Raw genomic sequence first — 18,823 nt, 5'->3', positions numbered from 1 at the left:
TGGGGGGGTGGGGGGGTGGAGTCTCTCAGGGAAAGCAAACCCTGAGGCCTCTTACAGTGCCAGCCTAGCTCCTCAGATAGTTAGGTCTGGGAGTACCAAGCATCTCAGGAAGGGTCCAGCTCCCACAGACGCGGCTCACCTCCATCACCCGCTGCAGCATGGGCTGCAGCCACTCCACGTTCACCTCGCAGTGACTATCTAGAAAGGTGAGAACTGTGGCTCCTGCTACATCTGCCCCACGAACCCGGGAGCGGATCAGCCCTGCAAAAGGAAAGGAAAGGGGTTGAGCCAACAGCCTACCAGTATCCCCCAAAGTCCCAGGGCCCTCCTGCTTCAGGGGCTGAGGTTCTGAGCTATCGCTGCTGGCCACTTCTTCGTGCCTCCATTTGCTGTCCTCCTTGTCTCTCTCCCCTTCCTGGTCCCCCAGTGACAGTCCCCAAGTGCCCACGATGCTCTAGATACAGATGGGCAGTCAGGCTAAGCGAGGGGGACTGTAGCTTGGTGCTGACAGACCAGATGACAAAACCTTCCTGGTTCCCTCCAGCTGCGCAGCCAGATGTGACAGGGAGAGAATCTTGACTGAGCAGGGCTTGAGTTTGTATGCCAGCCCTCACTCGCTTTGAGTATGTTGTTTAATCTCTCTGAGCCTCACCGAGTTCTCTCCCTCCCTTCCTTCATCTTTCCCTTCCTTTCTTTCCTTCTTTCTTTGCCCCTTTTTTCTCTCTTTCCTTTCTTCAGTCCTGGGGAGCAAACATGGGGTCTTGTACACGCCAGACAAACACTCTTCCACTGAGCTATATACCCACCCCTATGCCTCAGTTCCTCATCTATAAGATTAAAAACCACCATAGCCCAGCCTGTCACTTCACACAGCAGAACAAAGGGAGTACCTGGCACCAGAGAGACCAAGTGCATCAGGTTTTTCTCTCCCATCTCCGTTTCCTGATGGTTTCACTAGCTGCTTGCTAACCTGATTGCCTAGGCCCTTCTGCTGAGAGCTGGGAGGGGGAGGGTCTGTCTGCCAGGATAGCAGAGGCCCAGCTGGTTCTGCCCTGGCCAGAGCAACCACCCACGTCCTGTGAACTGTGGGAAGGGAAGGGCCTCATGCTGAAACCTCTGGATATAGGTCACTTTCTGGACAGACTTCCCTGGCCACACCTTTGTTCTTTACTCTACCTATAACTAAGTGCCCATCTGCCCAAAGGGCCTACATCCTGCCTTTCTACTTAAAGGTATGGGAAAAGCATCTGCCCATAAATTTTCATTCACTGTTGGTAAAACCCCAGGACAACATGTCCCCAAGCCTGATAGTCCCTGCTGTACAGTGGCTGGAGAGACAGTTTGAAGGTTCCATTCACCAGTGTCCTTATGGCTCCTAGGCTGAAATGGCCTTTCTTCTATAATATCTATCACATATCTCTCCCACTCAAAACCTCTGTGGCTATCTGCCTTACCAATTCTAAGGGTGTTCTGGCTTTTCAAGGTCCTCTTTCATCTCAACCCACTGTCTACAGCCCCTGTTGACTAGGTGTGAGTTCTCACAGGAAGGAAGAACACCTACAGGGGAACTAAAAGACCGGCCTTAGAGTATGTCACAGGCTGGTCTATTCACCACCTTTGGCAATTATGGTATCTCAGCTCTCTGCAGGCAGAACAGGGGCAATGGCTGTCATGACTATGTTGAGAGCATCAGCAAAGTCAATGCCTGCAGCCCTCCAGGGAAGAGGCACTGCTAGCATCAATGTGTAGCTGTCAGCTCCTGCCTCTGACTGCAGAGTGCTCGGCCTGCCACGTCCTCCCTTGCATGCTGTGCCTGCTACTCCTCCACAGACATCCCTCCTGCTCAACCTGCTCCCTCTCCTCCTTCACATTCTTTACAGAAGCATAACCGGCCCGTGGTGAGGCTCATTCTGATCCCCTGGGCACACACTAAACACTCCGAGGACAGCAACTGTGCTTGGGACTTCTCTTGTGTCCCCTAGATGCCTGGATGCTATACTGTGCCATCACAGATGCTCCAAAACACCCTTTGATCGGTCACGCCTTTTTTCTTCCCTTTGGCTTTCGCAGGGCCTTCTACCACAAGGCTCTTGTTCATCCCCACAGCAGCCTTGTAAGGTAGGAGAGTGCCAGCGCTGCCCCATTTCTCAGAAGAGACAACCAAGGCAGCCAGGCAGCATTTAGGATAGCACAGTGCCCAGCAGGAGTGGGGAGACCACCATGACACAGTTCCAGGGTAGGAACCTGTATCCAGCACTCACCTTCTCGCCTGTCATTGCGAAGGCACTTGACCTTGGGGATCCTGGTCAGAAGCAAACAGTCTTCAGCTGGGGGCAAAGGGGAGTAAGGCAAGCGCATTTAGATACAGGCATCAGATCATACCGGCCAGGTGAGGAGCAGGTGAGTGTCTATGAACCCAATTCTAGCCCAGCGGGTACCAGAGAGCATCTGCTATATTTAAGGGACTCTTCTTCCTATGGAAGTCGTAATTCTAAAGGATGCTGTGAATACTGTCCCAGGTGTGTGTGTGTGTGCGCGCGCATATCTATGTCTCTCTGTGTGTCTGTGTGCATAGGTGTGTATCTATCTGTGTCTCTGTGTGTGTATCTATGTCTCTCTGTGTGTCTGTATGTATCTGTGTGTCTGTGTCTCTGTGTGTGTGTGTGTCTATGTCTGTGTCTCTGAGTGTGTTTTGTGACTATGTGTCTGTGTATCTCTGTGTCTGTGTGTGTATCTATGTCTCTCTGTGTGTCTGTGTCTCTGTGTGTATGTGTATGCCTGCTGTCTCTGTGTCTCGGTGTATGTGTGTGTGTGTCTGTGTCTCTCTGTGTCTCTGTGTGTGTATGTGTATGCCTGCAGTCTCTGTGTCTTGGTGTATGTATGTGTCTACGTCTGTGTCTCTGAGTGTTTTGTGACTATGTGTCTGTGTATCTCTGTGTCTGTGTGTGTATCTATGTCTCTCTGTGTGTATGTGTATGCCTGCTGTCTCTGTGTCTCAGTGTGTGTATGTATGTGTGTGTGTGTGTGTCTGTCTGTGTCTCTGTGTGTGTCTGTGTCTCTCTGTGTCTGTGTGTGTGTGTGTGTGTCTGTGAAAGTCCACTTGCCCACGTGTGTAGGCATGGAGTTCTCAGATGTCTTCCTCTTTGTCCTTGACCTTATTTTCCGAGACAGGCTTTTTCACTGAACTTGGAACTCACAGTTTTGTAGACTGTCTGGCCAGTGAGGCACCTACCACCCACCCATCTCATTCTCCTGAGCACTAGGTGATAGATGTGCACTCTGGTGCTTGGCTTTTTACATGGGCGCTTCATCTCTAAACTCAGGTACTCAGGCTTGTACAGCGAGCACTTTATCTGCCAAGGCATCCCTCGGCCCCACTGGGTCAGGTTTTTTTGGTTGTTTGTTTTATTTTTTAATGTCCTATCATGAATGTATCTTTTGTTTGTTTGTTTAGTTTTTTGAGATGGAGTTTCTCTGTGTAACAGTACTAGCTGTCCTGGAACTAGTCCTTGGAGTCCAAGCTGGCCTTGACCTCACAGAGATCCTCCTGCCTCTGCCTTAATTAAAGTGCTAGAATTAAAGGCGTGCACCACCACTGCCCAGCATGAGTGTGCATTTAAACAATGCCACTGTTGACCTTTGTTGTGTGCTAGGATGGGAAACAAAGAGTCCCTTCTTGACAGAGGTCAGTGTGAGAGAAGCAGGATGGCTGCAGAGAGCTCATCTCAGCATTTTGGGGGACAGAGAGGGCGGGGCGTGGAGCGGCACACCAAAGGAAGATGAACACTTACGATCTGAACTGAAGTCGTCCACTAAAATGATTTCCTGGATCAAGTTGGCAGGAGTTCGGTTCAGAACACTGGAGCGGCGGCGGTGGGAACAGAACAGCGGAGTCAGTCTCTCTTACACATCCCTGTAAAAGCGTCTCCCACCACGGGGGGCTCCTGCTGGCCCCCAAGGATGCCCAAGCCTCATCTCTCTAAGAAATGCCACTGGGCACTCCTTTCCGAGTCCCATTTTCATCTAAGTGTATTGGGGAAGTGGGATTGGGGCAGGCTAAACTTGCCTACAAGCTCAAGCTCAGATTGAGGGCAGAAAGGGCAGACTCTCTGATTCTGTAACAGGTATCTGCTGTGCTGATACTCACCTTTCTAAGGCCTCATGGCCATCGCTGCCTCCCTCCACTCAAGAGACTGCTGAAATGTCTACCCTTGTTTGACCTTGGGTTTGCTTGTTGTTGACTTCTGGGGTCTCCCAGAACATTCACCAGGCCCAGCTTCTCAGAAGGACAAGACCTACCCTCCCAATGCTCATGGTTTCCCCGCTGTCTACAGACCATCCCTAGCAACAAGGTCCTGTCTAGTCAGAAACTTCACGAGACACCTGAGACCTCATGGGGACAGAGCCACGCAGGGTCTTACCTCTTCACTGTGCGCAGGAGTGTGGAGCGGGCCTCATTGTGGAAGGTGATGATGACACTGGTGGCTGGCAGGTTCGAGGAATAGGTCAAGGATGGACAACTGGGAAGAGGGCAGGGAGTCAGAGCAAGCGGGGGCAGGGAGCACGCTTAGGCAGCTCAGCGCTTTTCTATATCCACTTGGCTGTGCCCTGGGACAGCTTTATAAGGTGGAGGAGACAGCCTGCCTCTCACGACATGATGCTCCATCCCACATGGACCCAGCACCTACATGCTGCCTGGCCTGGGGTCCAGGAAGGAAGAAGCAGATTGAGGGAGCGTCCCAAGTCGGGGGGGGGGGGTCGGTTCTTCACCAAAGACCTAAAGTACCAAACACACATGTGCTGCACTGCCTTTTGGGGAGGGATCAGGTTTAGGTGTAGGTCCCAGGATACAGGAGCCAAATAGCAATGCCACTGATGTGGTCCGGTAGGAAGACAAGGTGGTGGGGGGAGAAAGCCATCTTCCTTTTGCCTTCTCACACCCTGGTGTTTTTCTCCTTCCTGTCTCCCAGCTCTGGAATACAGCCAGGAATGCTTCCCACTCTGCCTGCAGGGTGGGAGTAGAGGGACTTCCCTCCCACTCTCCACTCTCTGGATCTCTGTAGCACTAACAGCCCTGCCAGAGCCATCAGGCAGGGGCAAACCTGCAGGCTTCCCAGAAGACACCATGGGCTGTTCTTGCTACTCCGCCCCCTCCTCGGCAGCTCTGGGCTCCCCGACCTATCTTTGGACCCCTGATTCCTGTTCCTCAGCAAGAGGAATTAAAAACCTCCATTCCTGTCGCCCTTCCTCCCTATCGTGTCTGTAAATGTATTCATTCCGGGCTCCAAACCGCTGGAAGGCAGCCGCCTCCACTGGTTTTCCTAAGCGATGCTCTTTATTACAATCGCTCCAGACAGCCCCAGCAATGACTATTTTTTTTCGTTACAGCACTCACTCCACTGATAGTTGCTCACAGCCTGAATTCCCAGGCCCAGATCCTGCCCTGCAGAGAGGCCGGGTCAGACAGGCAGGGAGTCTCACTGGAGTGAGACCTCAGGGAACAACCCTGAAGAGCTTTAAAGTATCTCTCTATGAAAGGGTTGTGGGGGAGGGGCGTTCTCTGCCCCCAGAAGCCAGGCTGCTCCCGAAGGGGCGAGGATCTGGGAAATGGCCCAAGTTTGATTAGCTGGAAAGCAGCCTTCTCTTGGTGCCTAGCCTTGGAACACAGACCTGGGCTCCAGTTCTCCGTCCTTGTCCCCAGCCATCACATGTCTAAGGAGAGAAACTGGATAACAGCATCTTTCTCTCCTTGCAGGAGGCAAACCTCCTACACTTGTCTGGAGGGCAGACATGAACCTCCCACACACTCACATTCTCCTGGGATTTAGACAGTGGGTAGGGCTGCCCAATTCCCAGGAGCCAGGAGTTGTTCAAGAGGCTGTCCATGTCTACGTTTGTGGAGGTTTTCTCATGGTCCTAACAAGTCAGTCTTGTGCAGTTTCCCACTCTTTGTTTCCCTTGACAACAGCATCCTAGACAGAGGCCAGGACCAGGACCTAGCCTGCAGCACGGAGTCCAGCAGAAGCTGGAGCCTGGGAAGGCAGGGTGTGCATTAGCACACTGATCGACCAGGCTAACTCCTCCTCCGCTCCCTCTGCACACGAATACATGTGCACACACACATCCTGTATCACCTCTTCCCTCTGAAAGGGCCCAGCAGCAGCACAAGGTACCTCAGCAACCCACCACTGCCCTGATGTGAATAGCTCTGGCACCATTCCAAAGCCTTTTAGCTTCTCAGTGAACCGTGACTGAGAAGGTCAAGGTGGGGTGAAGTGGGGAAGGTGGGCCGAGATGGCAGTCAAGACACAGATTCTCAAAAGGCCTGAGGACTAGGTTAGCTGTGAGTAGGGCTGTCCACCAAAGGCCTTAAAGAACAGCACGTGAGCCTATGGTTCCCTGCAGCAGAGAGAGGGGAAATTGCCCCCAGGCCTACTGACAAAGGACTGACAGGAAAGGACCCGTGAATGTTTGCTCAGCACTTGAGAGCTGAGGCAGGGAAAGAGTTGAGAGAGTTCAGGGCTAGCCTGGGGTACACACAGTGATTCCCAGGCCAGCCTGTGCTACAATGTAAAACCTTGTCTTGCTCCATCCCCCCCCCCCCCATGCACACAAAGAAAAGGAAAAGAAGGAAGGAAGACACAGGAACATTCCATACTAACTGGAGGGTAAATGAGGCCAGGCACGAGGGACAGGGTTTCTGAGGAAGGAACAGAATGTTTCTGAAGGCAATGGCTGGAAGTGGAGAAGTGGCTGCAACACACAGTCTGGATGGGATATATGGGACTGAACCCAGCAAGAGGGCTGCTGCCTAGCTGGGGTCCAGGCACACTGAGGAGGGGACTGGGGAGAAACCTCATGGACCCTGGTCTAGAACCTTGCCCACCTCCCACAAGACTAAGGCACAAGACCAGACTATATTTTCAGGGGCTGCTGGGGTGGGGTGTAGTGCACCACGTCCGTCTGTGCTCTATGAGCTACCACACAGTTTGTGAACCGGGCAAGGGGCTGGAGATTGAAACACACAAAGACTCACAGACAGAGAGAGACAGAGGCATGGATCATCCTTGATACCAGAATGCCCCCATTTATTGTATTCAGGGGCAGCTTATATAGGGATCCTTAACTGATAGCCATGCCCCAGCCAAACCCACCAGAAACCACTCCCCTGCCATCAGGAACTCCTGAGGGTCTCCTGCTCAGAGCAGCGGCGGGCTGTCTTAGAGCAGAGGAAAACAAGTTGTATACAAGAAATTCAGGATCTGGGGGTTCACTGCTCCCAACAGTGGGGGAAGGCAAGAAAGAGATGGGGCAGCTACAGTCTCTCACTGTTAAAGGGGGCAGGGCTGGAGACCCCGCTTCAGCTATGCAGCTCACTTCCTTGGACTCTCTTGAAGTTCCCTAGCAGGCTACCTTTGCTGGGATGCCTGACTGAGGGACAGAGGGGCCCTTCTGGCTTCAACTGGGGGTTCCCTTGACCTTCCCATTGAAACCCAGAGGGCAGGAGCATACTGAGGGTGAGGTCTATTGAATGTCTAAGTCACTAGGTGGAGAATGAGGATGTCTTCCATATTTGTAAAATACACATGATTTGCATGTGTGCATGCTCACACACATAGAGTCACATGAATGAAATAAATAAATGTATGGAAAAACAATAAAACACACACACAAATAAAATAAAAACCCAGCCAAACAACACTGGTCTTTTTTTTCTCAGCTCTCCCTTCCTGTACACACAACAGATGCCATACCTGTAATGGCGAGTGTCCCGGATGGGCCGGTCTGGGCTCAGCTTGTCACTCTCCAGCTGGTTGAAGGCATGTTGTCTGTATGGGTCCTCTCCCGGCTTCAGTTGCCTGACTGACAGGTAGGCCTTCTCATCAAAACCTTTGGAGGGTGTTCCTGTCACCTGCGACAAAGGTCAGCATCAGAGAGGACCCAGGCAGGAGGGTTCCACCGGTAGTAAATGGGGGAAGATACAGTCAGGATATGCCAGGAGTGTGCCAGCTGGGCCCTCTCATCTCTTACCCCCCCTTTAGAGAACTAGTAAATTATAAATCTGGATTCAAAATAGCCATTCTTGGTTTTGGGGGGGGGTGTGGGCACAGGCTGTTGTGCTTGTGCACACATGTGTGGAGACCACAAGATGATGCTGGGTTGTTTTTGAGACACTGATCTAAAACTCACCGATTTGACTCTATGGTTGGCCAGTGAGCTTCAGCTTGTCCTTGCCTCCTGCACTGGGGTTACAAGCACATACCACTATACCCAGCTGCTGCTTCTTCTAACTATGGTTCTGGGGATCTGATTTAAGGTTTTCAAGCTTCGTGCAGCGGGCATGCGAAGAGCTGAACTATCTCCTTAGCAACTCAAACTGGCCCTAGTTCTGAAGCCAATGCCCTCTGCTGGATATGGAGAGGGTATTTCCCAGAGTGAATCACCTGCCTAGGGTGAGGTCTCCCAAGGAGACTGGAAACTGGAGCGGGTACTTTGCTGACGGACTGTCTCTTGAGAAAGCACTTGAGCCTGGCTCTGGGTTAGGCACATCCAGGCTGCCCGTAGAGAAGAGAAAGAGCTTGGACAAGCTGATACACAGCGTTCCCATTCACATGGAGCAGGCCATCACACGCTAATGCCCCAAGCCAGCAGGACCAAATGTATTAACACAGTGCCAGAGCGTCTCTGGGACTTCTGCTGGCTGCTTCAGCGGCCCCGTGTCTGATGCACTGGGCCCACAGGTGCTGAGTGCTAGGCAGAGAGGGATAACTGATGAACCAGCTTCATACTCCCTCACCACACCCTACCCTGGGTACCAGAGTCCCTGGACACAGGGGAAGACGCATCAGAGATGAATGGATGGATACATGCATTCTGACATCTGACATCTCATTATTTGAGCCAAACTGCAGAGCTAAGACACTACCAACTGTGACTACATCCCAACTAAATCTTCTGCCCAACCAACGGCCCTGGGCTGATGGAGGGAGCAGAAAAGAGAGCAAGAATTGTCCACTCACAGATCCAAAGACTTGAACGCATGCCATGTTTTACTATTTTTTAAACACAATTCTTTAGTGGTTCTTTGGGAATTTTACACCATGCAGCACAACCCCGCTCACTTTCCAGTCCCTCCATGTCCACCCCTCACCCCTGCAGTATACCCCTCAAATTAATTAAAATACAAACAAACAACGACAAAAAAAACTACCCCGCTTCTCGTCTTTCTAACACCTCTTCTTTCATCCTCGTGGCATCAGGAGTGAGGTGTGTCATGCTGTAGAGCCTTTTGTCCAATCAGCCCCACCCACAAAATATTCACCGCAATGAGCCATTGGTCTGATTCAAGGCCTCTGGTCTCTGGGACACCATCATCCCTGGACCCTCACTGAAACTCCTCCTGGACATCCTGCTGTTGCCCAGAGTCATGGAAATCCTGCTGCTATCATTTCACAGGACCAGCCCCTTCCTGCGCTCCAACAGGGTCACAGATGGGGTAGATGCTAGGGTTGACCAACCCAAGACCCAGGATGTGGGTCTAGGTGGTAGCTGAGGCGTTTGGTCTGGGCCACTAGGACCGCAGCACCCTCATGCCCTCGAGGGGCAGAGCCAGCTCCTCTAGGCCTGTGCCATAGGGGCCAGCTCTAACGTGCCCACGGTGAGGGGTGGAGCCATCTTATTCTAAAAGGGTGGTTCCCAGTATAGCAGTGGGACCTGTAGCAAGGGGGACTATTCTGCAGAGTGACGCTGAGGTCTTCCATCAAGGTTTCTATGCTCCTTGGCAGCTTGCCCTCAACCTCCCTTGAAGGACTTCTAAAAGATCTGGAAGCCCCTAGGTCCTAAGTGCTGCCACCCCTTGGTACTACCATGTTCCCCAGTGGCCTCTTATCCTAGGGGCCTGCTGGGGAGCCTAGGGGCCCAGGGGTAATCTGGTTTCCTCCAGGCCTTGTCCCAAGCTGGGTTCAGCTGCTTCGGGTGCATGCTCAGAGGTGACACAGCTGTGGCCGTGACATTCTAATATTCTGAGTCAGTGCCGTGCCAGGAAATGAACAGAAGTGGCAATGCCCCTGTGGGCTCAAAATCCATTTCAGTGAAGAAAGGAGGAAAAGCGGAGGGAGGGCGAGGGAGGGAAAGGAGTGCTCCAGCTTGAGCCTTGAGTTGCTAGAAACATCCAACCCACCCACCCCCAGCTCTGAGAGTGAGAACGGGAAGACGGTGGCATTGTGTCCTTCCCACCTGGGACGATGATGGTGCTAATGCCGGCCCCTCCCTTCCCCCAGCTCTGCAGCAGGGGAATGGAAAGAACCTGCTAGCTCATGGCTGAGGAGCTAAAATTAAAGAAAAACCGCAGAGGGAAGAGTTTTGCAAACTCCCAGAGGGAGTGTATATCACCTCATTATCCTGAAGGTTGGCTGGGGGAAATAACCCTGCTTGTTTATTGAGGACTTTTGGCCACTCTGTGGGCTTAGGAAACCTCTGAGGCTGACCCTGGGCTTGTCCACTTCATTCAACACTGCCCGGGAGCCAGGTGCCTACCCGCACCCTCCTAACGGTGCAAGGCCTCGGGACCCTGGGCTTAAGCTGACGAATGTTCGAACCTACACATTCACTCACTCACTCACTCGTTCCCCAGAGCACGGCCATGTGCCCAGAAGTGGGAAGGACACTCCTGAGATTGCTCCTTGTCAGCTGTCTTCTCACGGCGCACCCAAAGCCTCCTTCAGGCCTCACAGAATGTTCTGGAAGAATGTCTAGTGAGGTTAAAGCCCTCTAGAGAGAACTCTCCCAGGCCATCAAAACCAAGTCAGTCTCAGTGTGCTCCTCAAAAAAGCCTTCTTTTCTTTCTTTTTTTTTTGGGGGGGGGTGTTCAAGAGAGGGTTTCTCTGTAGTTTTGGAGCCCGTCCTGGAACTAGCTCTGTAGGCCAGGCTGGCCTCGAATGCACAGAGCTCCGCCTCTGCCTCCTGAGTGCTGGGATTAAAGGCGCCACCACCGCTGGGTGAAAGAAGTCTTTCACTCAAACCAGAGCTGCTGTGCAGCCCCACTCAGCTTCCTATGGACCAGGGTTTAGGATAGACCCGCATCCTGAGAGACAGATTGCAAAGAAGGGAGCCACAGAACACAGGTCCACTCCTCAGAGGTCTCTGCTGCCCCAGCAGTCCCTGACCCAAGCAAATAAAGGGACACTGAGGACGGCAGGATGTGGCTCACGGCAGCATCATGATCTCCTACGGCTTCACTTTCCTCCCCTCAGACCACCCCAGCTGCCATGTAGATGCCACCCCAGCCCTGCAACCTCGGCTGTCTAACTCCTGTTCAGCAGCCCAGACCAGAACTCATTTCCTTGGGGCTCTCAGACTCCTGCTTTTACCTTTGATCTTGAGTCATCCGAGCCCTGTTGTGTTCTGTGCCTCTTCGTAAGTCCCCGCACACTTCCCTGTGTTCCCTGTAGCAGAGACAGGCACTCCCATCTCTGTCTGCCAAGCTACAAATCCAGGGTCATCCTGGTGCCACCACCTGCTCTGTAGTCTGATTTAGACCTCTGTCTTGGATGTCTCAGTCTCGGATTGCCCGCTTTGTTTAGTGCTGGAACCTAAAGTCCACAGTGGTGCCCGGGTGATCGGCACTTTAAGACAATAGCTAAAAAACAAACGAACGAGAAACTCCCATCTCTCTGGCACTTCACCCCACATCTGGACAAATATTACACTTTGGGCAAGCAGGTAACAGGGTAGCTCTGACAGCTTTATGGTTTTCCTCCCCATTTTCTTGGCCAGGCTGTGACCCACTGTCCCTGTCCCGACATCCCAGTGTTCACACAGGAAGAAGCACAGGCTTTTGGGTTAGGCCGTCTATGACTTCACTCCTAGGTACATGAGTATATTCATTGGTTCAAGACTGGTGGTTTGACCCCATCTAGACCAGACAGAGCCTTTCTTGAGATCTTCTACATGACAAGCTCTCAGCATATTCACTCCTTCTCCCTTCCAACCCTCCCTCTAGTTAGTCTGAATTGGCTGTCCTGGTCTAGTAACCAAGAGTTCATTGATAGCAGCCCTTCCGTCCCTTCGATGAACAGAAAAACCACCTCTAAAAGGAAAAAAAAATAACGTAAAATCCAAAACCCAGCAAATGAGCCACTGATATCCATGACAGTGTGCAGCTGTCCATCCTGAGATACCCGGCTGGTCTCAGTATCTGGGCCAGTAACTACAGTCAAGGCTAGACAGAACAATCCCAGCATTCCCTAGCAGGCAAGACAGTGTTCAGCTTTCAAGATGAAGCTTCCATATGGGCCACACTAGACGTCCTTTTGTGTTGCCATGGTGAGGAATGAAGGCTGAGTGATGGGCTGATGAGTTTCTCACTGCCCTCCAGCCCCTGGCAGAGGGTTCTTGGCCGAAGTGTAAGCAACCACCCCTTTCTTCGGTCTTTGTCCTTTTATGGAATGCCAAACCCAGCACTTCCTCACTCAATAAGGTCAATCGCACAAAACTGCTTAAGTTGAAATAGTAGCTATGCTGGAGAGCAAGGGGGGGGGGCTCCCTCATCTTGGAGAGCTTTCCTTATCCATCCCTTTGATTAAGCTTGCTTCACTCGCTTCAATCTTTTTCCATCAAGATTTGCTTATTGCTTCCTGCTGCTAAAATTAGGAAAGCAACAGCAAAGGGGAACTATTTTCCTTGTCATTTTCATCAAGAACAGTTCAGCTCTCAAGCAGAGCTGGGTAAACTTTCCCTTCAAACAGACACAGACCTCTCCCTCTTAAATGTAAACAACTTCAACCCCCTTTAAACAATTGCTGTCCCATTTCCTTTTACTACCAGTGAAACAGGCACCTGCTGGGTTTCCCTTTCAGTAAATTTCAATGAAACTACATATTAAAAGGCTGTGGCCCTGTTTCGGTGATGACTCCCGAGTCTGCTCTAAACCAAAAACACCTGGCGAACAAAATACGATTCCTGCTCTCTGTGTGTGACCCCCGAGAGGCAAATCCCATCTGATGCTCTGACCCAAGAAGAAAGACTGCCATTCATTACCAGAATCGCTAAGCACATCATTCAACAACTCCCGTTGCTCAAGGCCTGGGACAGGGTCCCCCCGGGTTTCCCTGACAGCTGCCACTGCTCTCATCCAATCAGATGACATGCTGTGGTGGCAGAAGACCAGGAGCTGGGTACAGGCGGCCTGGCCCAGATTGGTCCCATCTTCTATCCTGTGTTGCCTCGGAAGCTATGAATACACTGGCGGCCAACCTGGCCTCCTAGGACCTGATGACCCTGAAATGGCACGCTAGCGCCTGCTGCTGCCTGATCTTGGAGATCGACGTGCCTCATCGGAGACCGCTTCATCTGGAAAATGGGAATTCTGGGGATTAAGAGAAATGAATATATAATGCATTTAGCACAGGACCTGGCATGCGCATTGCAATAATCATCACTGCTGTAATTAACTACCTCACTTGCTATTTTTACCAGTGGTTCGGAACCTCAGCTTCGCCCCAGAAGCATCCAGGAAGATTTAAAATCCCCGATGCCAAGGCTTTACTGCAGACCACTGGGACACAAGCATAGGACTCTGGAGCCATCCACATGTTCTCGTATGCTCCACAGAACCTTAGCTGTGGCTTTCCATGAATAGCTAACGATGGGGGATCCATCGTAACGATGTCACAAGCTACTGGAATCCGGGGATTGTATCTCTGTGGAGGCCGTAGGGGCCATCTCCTTACAGCTACCCTCACCACTTCTCAGCAAAGCCTCACTTTGAGTTTCTAGTTCTTGGCCTCTATGTGGATTGTTCTAGAACTTCATCACCTGCAGAGTCAACAGGCAACTAAGCTTGAGTCTAGTTACTATGGAGACTTACCACTTTAAGTCACTTCCACCTCCCTACATTCAAGATCACTTATCTACCAAGGCTCCTCTGATGACATTTCTTAGCCTGCATTTTCTATTGTTCTTCCAGGGTGCTGCCGGCCTTGTAGTTTTACAATATCTGTAATGCATTCCAATGGTTCTGGTGATTTCACTGAGAAAGCCGGGGGCAGGGGGGGCACTACATTCCTTCAGTCACCTGAGTCAAATGGGGTTCTCTGCACCAATCTGGAACATGGTGTCAGGTCTTCACGTTCCACCCTACGGGCAGCTCTAAGGCAACCTGGGAATAGTGAGATTCCAAGGGTGGTTCCAGCTGAGATTCGTGGTGCGACGGTTTAGTTTGTGGTATGTCCTCTTGGTCATTTTGTTTAGTGTGGCTAAAGCGTTCCTGCATCTACAAAGAGTATCAAAACCTTGCCATATCCTCTTAGCCACCAGCACTGCAGCCCAAGGGACATGCCGTGAAGCTGAAGCTCTACTAGGTGCTTATTTCCATTTCCAAATGCGTCTCTAAAATATGTTCTCTTCTCACCCGTACTTTACAGAGGAGGAAAGCAAGGCCCACCGAGGTACAGCCGCATGGCCAGGTCACAACACACCCACTCAGTGACAGGAATGGGGCTGGAGAGATGACCATCCATCCTCAGAACCCAGTATGAAGCTTCACTGTGCCTCTGGGCTATCCCTGAACCTAGATGAGCCTGGGAACCCCCTTCCAATGTTGAGGCTCTCAGCTCTGAGGCAGGCTCCTGGCTGCCTTTCCTTCTTGGCTTACGATCAGGACTTCAGACTGGGGCTCACACAGGGACATGCCCAGTGCTGTCACATGGGCTTGGAAGCACTTCTTTGCTTATGGTTCAAAAGAACATGAGAAAAAAAAAGAAACATAAGGAAAAATGCAAGAGTCTGTGTTATTTAAACCAAAATAGCACATAGTTGGAATTTTCTGGACCATTTTGGGCCCTCTTGACTCTTTCTAGGCAGGGACACCCTCAGAATTCTGATAATCCTTGGCTGCAGGCTAACTTAAAAATGACCCGGCCTCTCTTCAGTTTTTGGTGTGGAATGATCTTTCTGTACACTGTGATTAAGTATTCTTCTCGTTGGCTACTAATAAAAGCTGTTTGACCAAGTCAGGCAGTATAAGACTAGGCAAAACAATCAAACTCAAAACTCAGATGAGGAGGGGCAGAGTCAAGAGAGATGCTTGCTAGCCACTGAATAAGTAAGATGCGCAGAAAATGAGATAACAAGCCTTGAGCTATGTGGCAATACATAGATAGAAATATGGGTTGATTTAACTGTAAGAGTTAGTTAGTAACAAGCCTGAGCTATTGGTTGAGCATTAATAATTATTTGGAAGCAGCTACAGGATGGGGCAGGACAGAGAAACATCCGTTTATAAGTTTTAGTCACAAGAGCAAAGTGTCAAGGTCTATACAGTGTCCTTGCTTTCTAGGTACTTCTCAGTCTGAAGTCGTTGAACTTGGGCCAGTCAGATATTAATTATAAAAAGAAAAGCTAGAATGGATCACAGAACACATAACAGTGTGAGCCTTGCAATAGTGGTGGCAATCTCCTGTCCCACTGAAGACCAATCTTAGCTGAGACAGGATCAAATTCAACCAACTAGAATTTAACAATAGTCCCAATCAGCAGCCAATTGTCTCCGTTTATAACATTCTTCAGAACAAAGACAGCTCAGGGCTGGGGAGATGGCTCAGTGGATAAAGTACTTGCCATGAAAGCTTGAGGACCCGAATTCAAATCTCTAAAACCAGTGCAATCTGTAATCCAAGCACTTGGAGTCAGAGACAGGGTACCCCAAGGCAGACTGATTAGTTAGACTAGCCAGAATCCATAAGCTCAGGTTCAGCAAGAGACCTCACTTCACTAAATAAAAAGGAAAGTGATCAAGGGAGACATTAAGCATCAAGTTCAGATCTCTATGGATACATACATGTGCCTACACACAGGAGGACACACATACACATATGAACTCACAGCACATGTGCATACAAATGCAATGAGAAAGAAAGGAGACAAGATAAAACAAAGACAGAGACATCAGACTGGTGATTGATTGGTGCCTTACTGGCATTGTGGGTCAAGATATAAACTTATGTGGTCCGTGACTGTTGAGATATTAGGAGATAGATAGATAGATAGATAGATAGATAGATAGATAGATAGATAGATAGATAGATAGAGATGTAGATAGATATAGATACACACACATGTATATATATGCATACACACATACACATATGATGGAACATAAAGACACACTTTTTGAATCAGATGTAGCATTAAGAAAAGAAGACAGCTGGGTGGTAGTAGCGCATGCCTTTAATCCCAGCATTTGGGAAGCAGAGGCAGACAGGTCTCTGTGAGTTCGAGGCCAGTCTGGTTTACAAAAGCTAGTTCCATGACAGGCTCCAAAGTTTCAGAGAAAACTTACAGAAAAAAAAAAAGCTGGGCAGCGGTGGCGCATGCCTTTTATCCCAGTGCTCGGGAGGCAGAGGCAGGTGGCTCTCTGAGCTCCAGGTCAGCCTGATCTACAGAGTGAGCTCCAGGTCAGCCAGGGTTATAGAAAGAAACCCTGTCTGGAAAAAAGAAAGAAAGAAAAGAAGAGGAGAAGAGAAGAGAAGGAGAACTTGGGACATAGTCTGCCTCGTGTGGGTCTGCCATGGTTTGAATGTTGAACCTGCATCGCTATTGAGCCAGGGTTAAGAAGTGCAGCCTACAAGGAGGAGATTAAGCCCTCAGGAGTGGACTAAGGCTCTGGTAATAGAGACTTCAGAGGGAATTCACCTCCTTTTGCGCTTCCCCCTCCACCATGTTGAGGACAGAGCATCACCCATGGGAAGCATGTGGCTACAATGTGCCTTCGTGGGGGCAAACAAGGGTAGCACTGGTGAGACTAAGGCTTGATCTTTACACCTGCTTTCAAAACACCGGGAAGTGAACTTCTGCTGTTTCTATGCTGCCTGGCCTGTGGCGTTCTTCTATAACTGCTAGACCTATACCCCAGGAGCACCAGGGATTGGCACATCACAACCCTGTCTGGCCTGCAGCCCAGCATTTCATCTAAGAACAATGAGAGGTAAAATCTGGAAACAGACAGAAAAACCTTTTTATTTCTTCTGGGACACAACACAGTGTGGTTTTAGTCAACAAAAAAATAGAACATTTAAATGTCCTGGTCACAGGATGTCACAGATGCACACACAAGGTACGGATGGCTACGCAGACGTCACTGCCGCTATGCAGCTAGACGGTGTCCCTTATGGATAACTAGCCTGTGTTTACTCTGACCTGAAGGGGCAGACACAGTTTACTCTTGAAAGACGCAGGAATGAAAAGACAGAAATCCTTCTTGACATCGGAAACAAATCCAATGCCACTGGGATTCCGTGGCAGCCATGTTGAGAGTGGGGAGCTTCAGCTGGAAGAGTTAAATATGAGAGAAGAAATCAGGAAATTTGAACAAAAATGAAGACGAGCAAATAAACCTGTCAAATATTAAAGACGTTATGAGACTATGGGCTTTACACAGCAGGATTCCTGGCATGAGCCAAGCTGAAGACATGGGCAGGTCAAAAACAGATGCCAAACTGTGCTGGGAGGGGCTTAGCAAAGTTGGAGCGGAGAGCTAGGGATGGACTTGATTAAGGCACACTGTATCCACGTATGAAAATTCCAAAGAATAAATTAAAAAATCTTTTTAAAAATTGAAAATTAAAATTTTTCCTTCACTATCCCCACACACACCAGAAAAGAAGGAAGGAAAGAAGGAAGGAAGGAAGGAAGGAAGGAAGGAAGGAAGGAAGGAAGGAAGGAAGGAAGGAAGGAAGGAAGGATGGATACTCGGAGGTTGACAGGAGGAGACAGTGAGCTGCACTTTCACACCCCACTTGAGGGATGGCTAATCAGTTGTCAGTGTCGGAAAACTGACTAGACAGAAATCGATAAAGCTGAGCTCACTTCTTCAAAGACTGCCAGGAGGCTCACAAATTTATAATTGAAAAAGAAATATAAAATATAAAGAAAAAAACTTCACATTTTTTCTTCCTCTCCAATCTTGCCATAAAGACCAAATGCTGTAAAGAAAGAAAAAGAAAAAAAGGGGGGGGGAAGATACTGCATAAAAAACTCAGCATTTTTAATAAAACAAAAATGTCTCAAAGTCAAATACAAACCACACTGTGAAAAGAAAATATTAGCCAAATGATCAAAGGAAAGAGTTTTTTTTTTTTCTAAAAGTGTATTCTTAATTTTGTGGGGAGGACTAGGGGTGGGGAGTAGGGGAACAAAGATCAATCTGGATCTGGGGTCACAGGCAGCTGCTGGATGTGAGGGATGGAAACCCAACTGAGGCCCCTGCAGGAGCAGTTCCTGCTCTTAGCCTCTGAGTCAGCTCTTAGTCCAAGACTAATTTTTTTAAATTGTTTTTATTGTTTTCTCTGTTCCCCTCCTTTCCTTTCCCCTCCCCTTTTGCCCAATCCCATGGTCCCCATGCTCCCGATTTACTCAGGAGATCTTCTTGTTTTCTACCTCCCATGTAGATTAGATTCATGTATGTATCTCTTAGAGTCCTCATTGTTGTCTAGGTTCTCTGGGATTGTGAATTGTAGTCTGGTTTGTCTTGGCTTTATGTCTAAAAGCCACTTATGAGTGAGTGCATGTGATATTTGTCTTTCTGGGTCTGGATTACCTCACTCAATATGTTTTCTAGATCCATCTATTTGCAGGCAAATAGATGGATGTCATTATTTTTTTTCTGCTGTGTAGGACTCCATTGTGTAAATGTACCACACATTCTTTATCCAGTCTTCGGTCAAGAGGCATTTAGGAGCCGGGCGGTGGTGGCGCACGCCTTTAATCCCAGCACTCGGGAGGCAGAGGCAGGCGGATCTCTGTGAGTTCGAGACCAGCCTGGTCT

At 49.8% G+C, this 18,823-nt stretch overlaps 1 protein-coding gene across 2 annotated transcripts in view; it reads right to left on the bottom strand.

The window, feature by feature from the left end:
* Positions 1-18,823, bottom strand: part of Galnt16 (polypeptide N-acetylgalactosaminyltransferase 16) — an 84,806-nt gene that overhangs the window by 26,163 nt on the left and 39,820 nt on the right. For both annotated transcript variants that reach the window (XM_026779814.1, XM_005343272.2), the window contains 5 exons: positions 7,755-7,912; positions 4,422-4,520; positions 3,792-3,859; positions 2,262-2,327; positions 140-261 (listed from right to left, as the gene is read on the bottom strand). In XM_026779814.1, coding sequence (XP_026635615.1) covers positions 140-261; positions 2,262-2,327; positions 3,792-3,859; positions 4,422-4,520; positions 7,755-7,912 — 513 coding nt within the window. The remainder of the gene's footprint in view (positions 1-139; positions 262-2,261; positions 2,328-3,791; positions 3,860-4,421; positions 4,521-7,754; positions 7,913-18,823) is intronic.

The sequence above is a fragment of the Microtus ochrogaster genome, chromosome 1 (genome assembly GCF_000317375.1).
Source record: "Microtus ochrogaster isolate Prairie Vole_2 chromosome 1, MicOch1.0, whole genome shotgun sequence".
NCBI classification, from domain to species: Eukaryota; Metazoa; Chordata; class Mammalia; order Rodentia; family Cricetidae; genus Microtus; species Microtus ochrogaster.
Note: the sequence above shows the minus strand (reverse complement) of the source record. Positions and strands in the feature narration are given on the sequence as shown.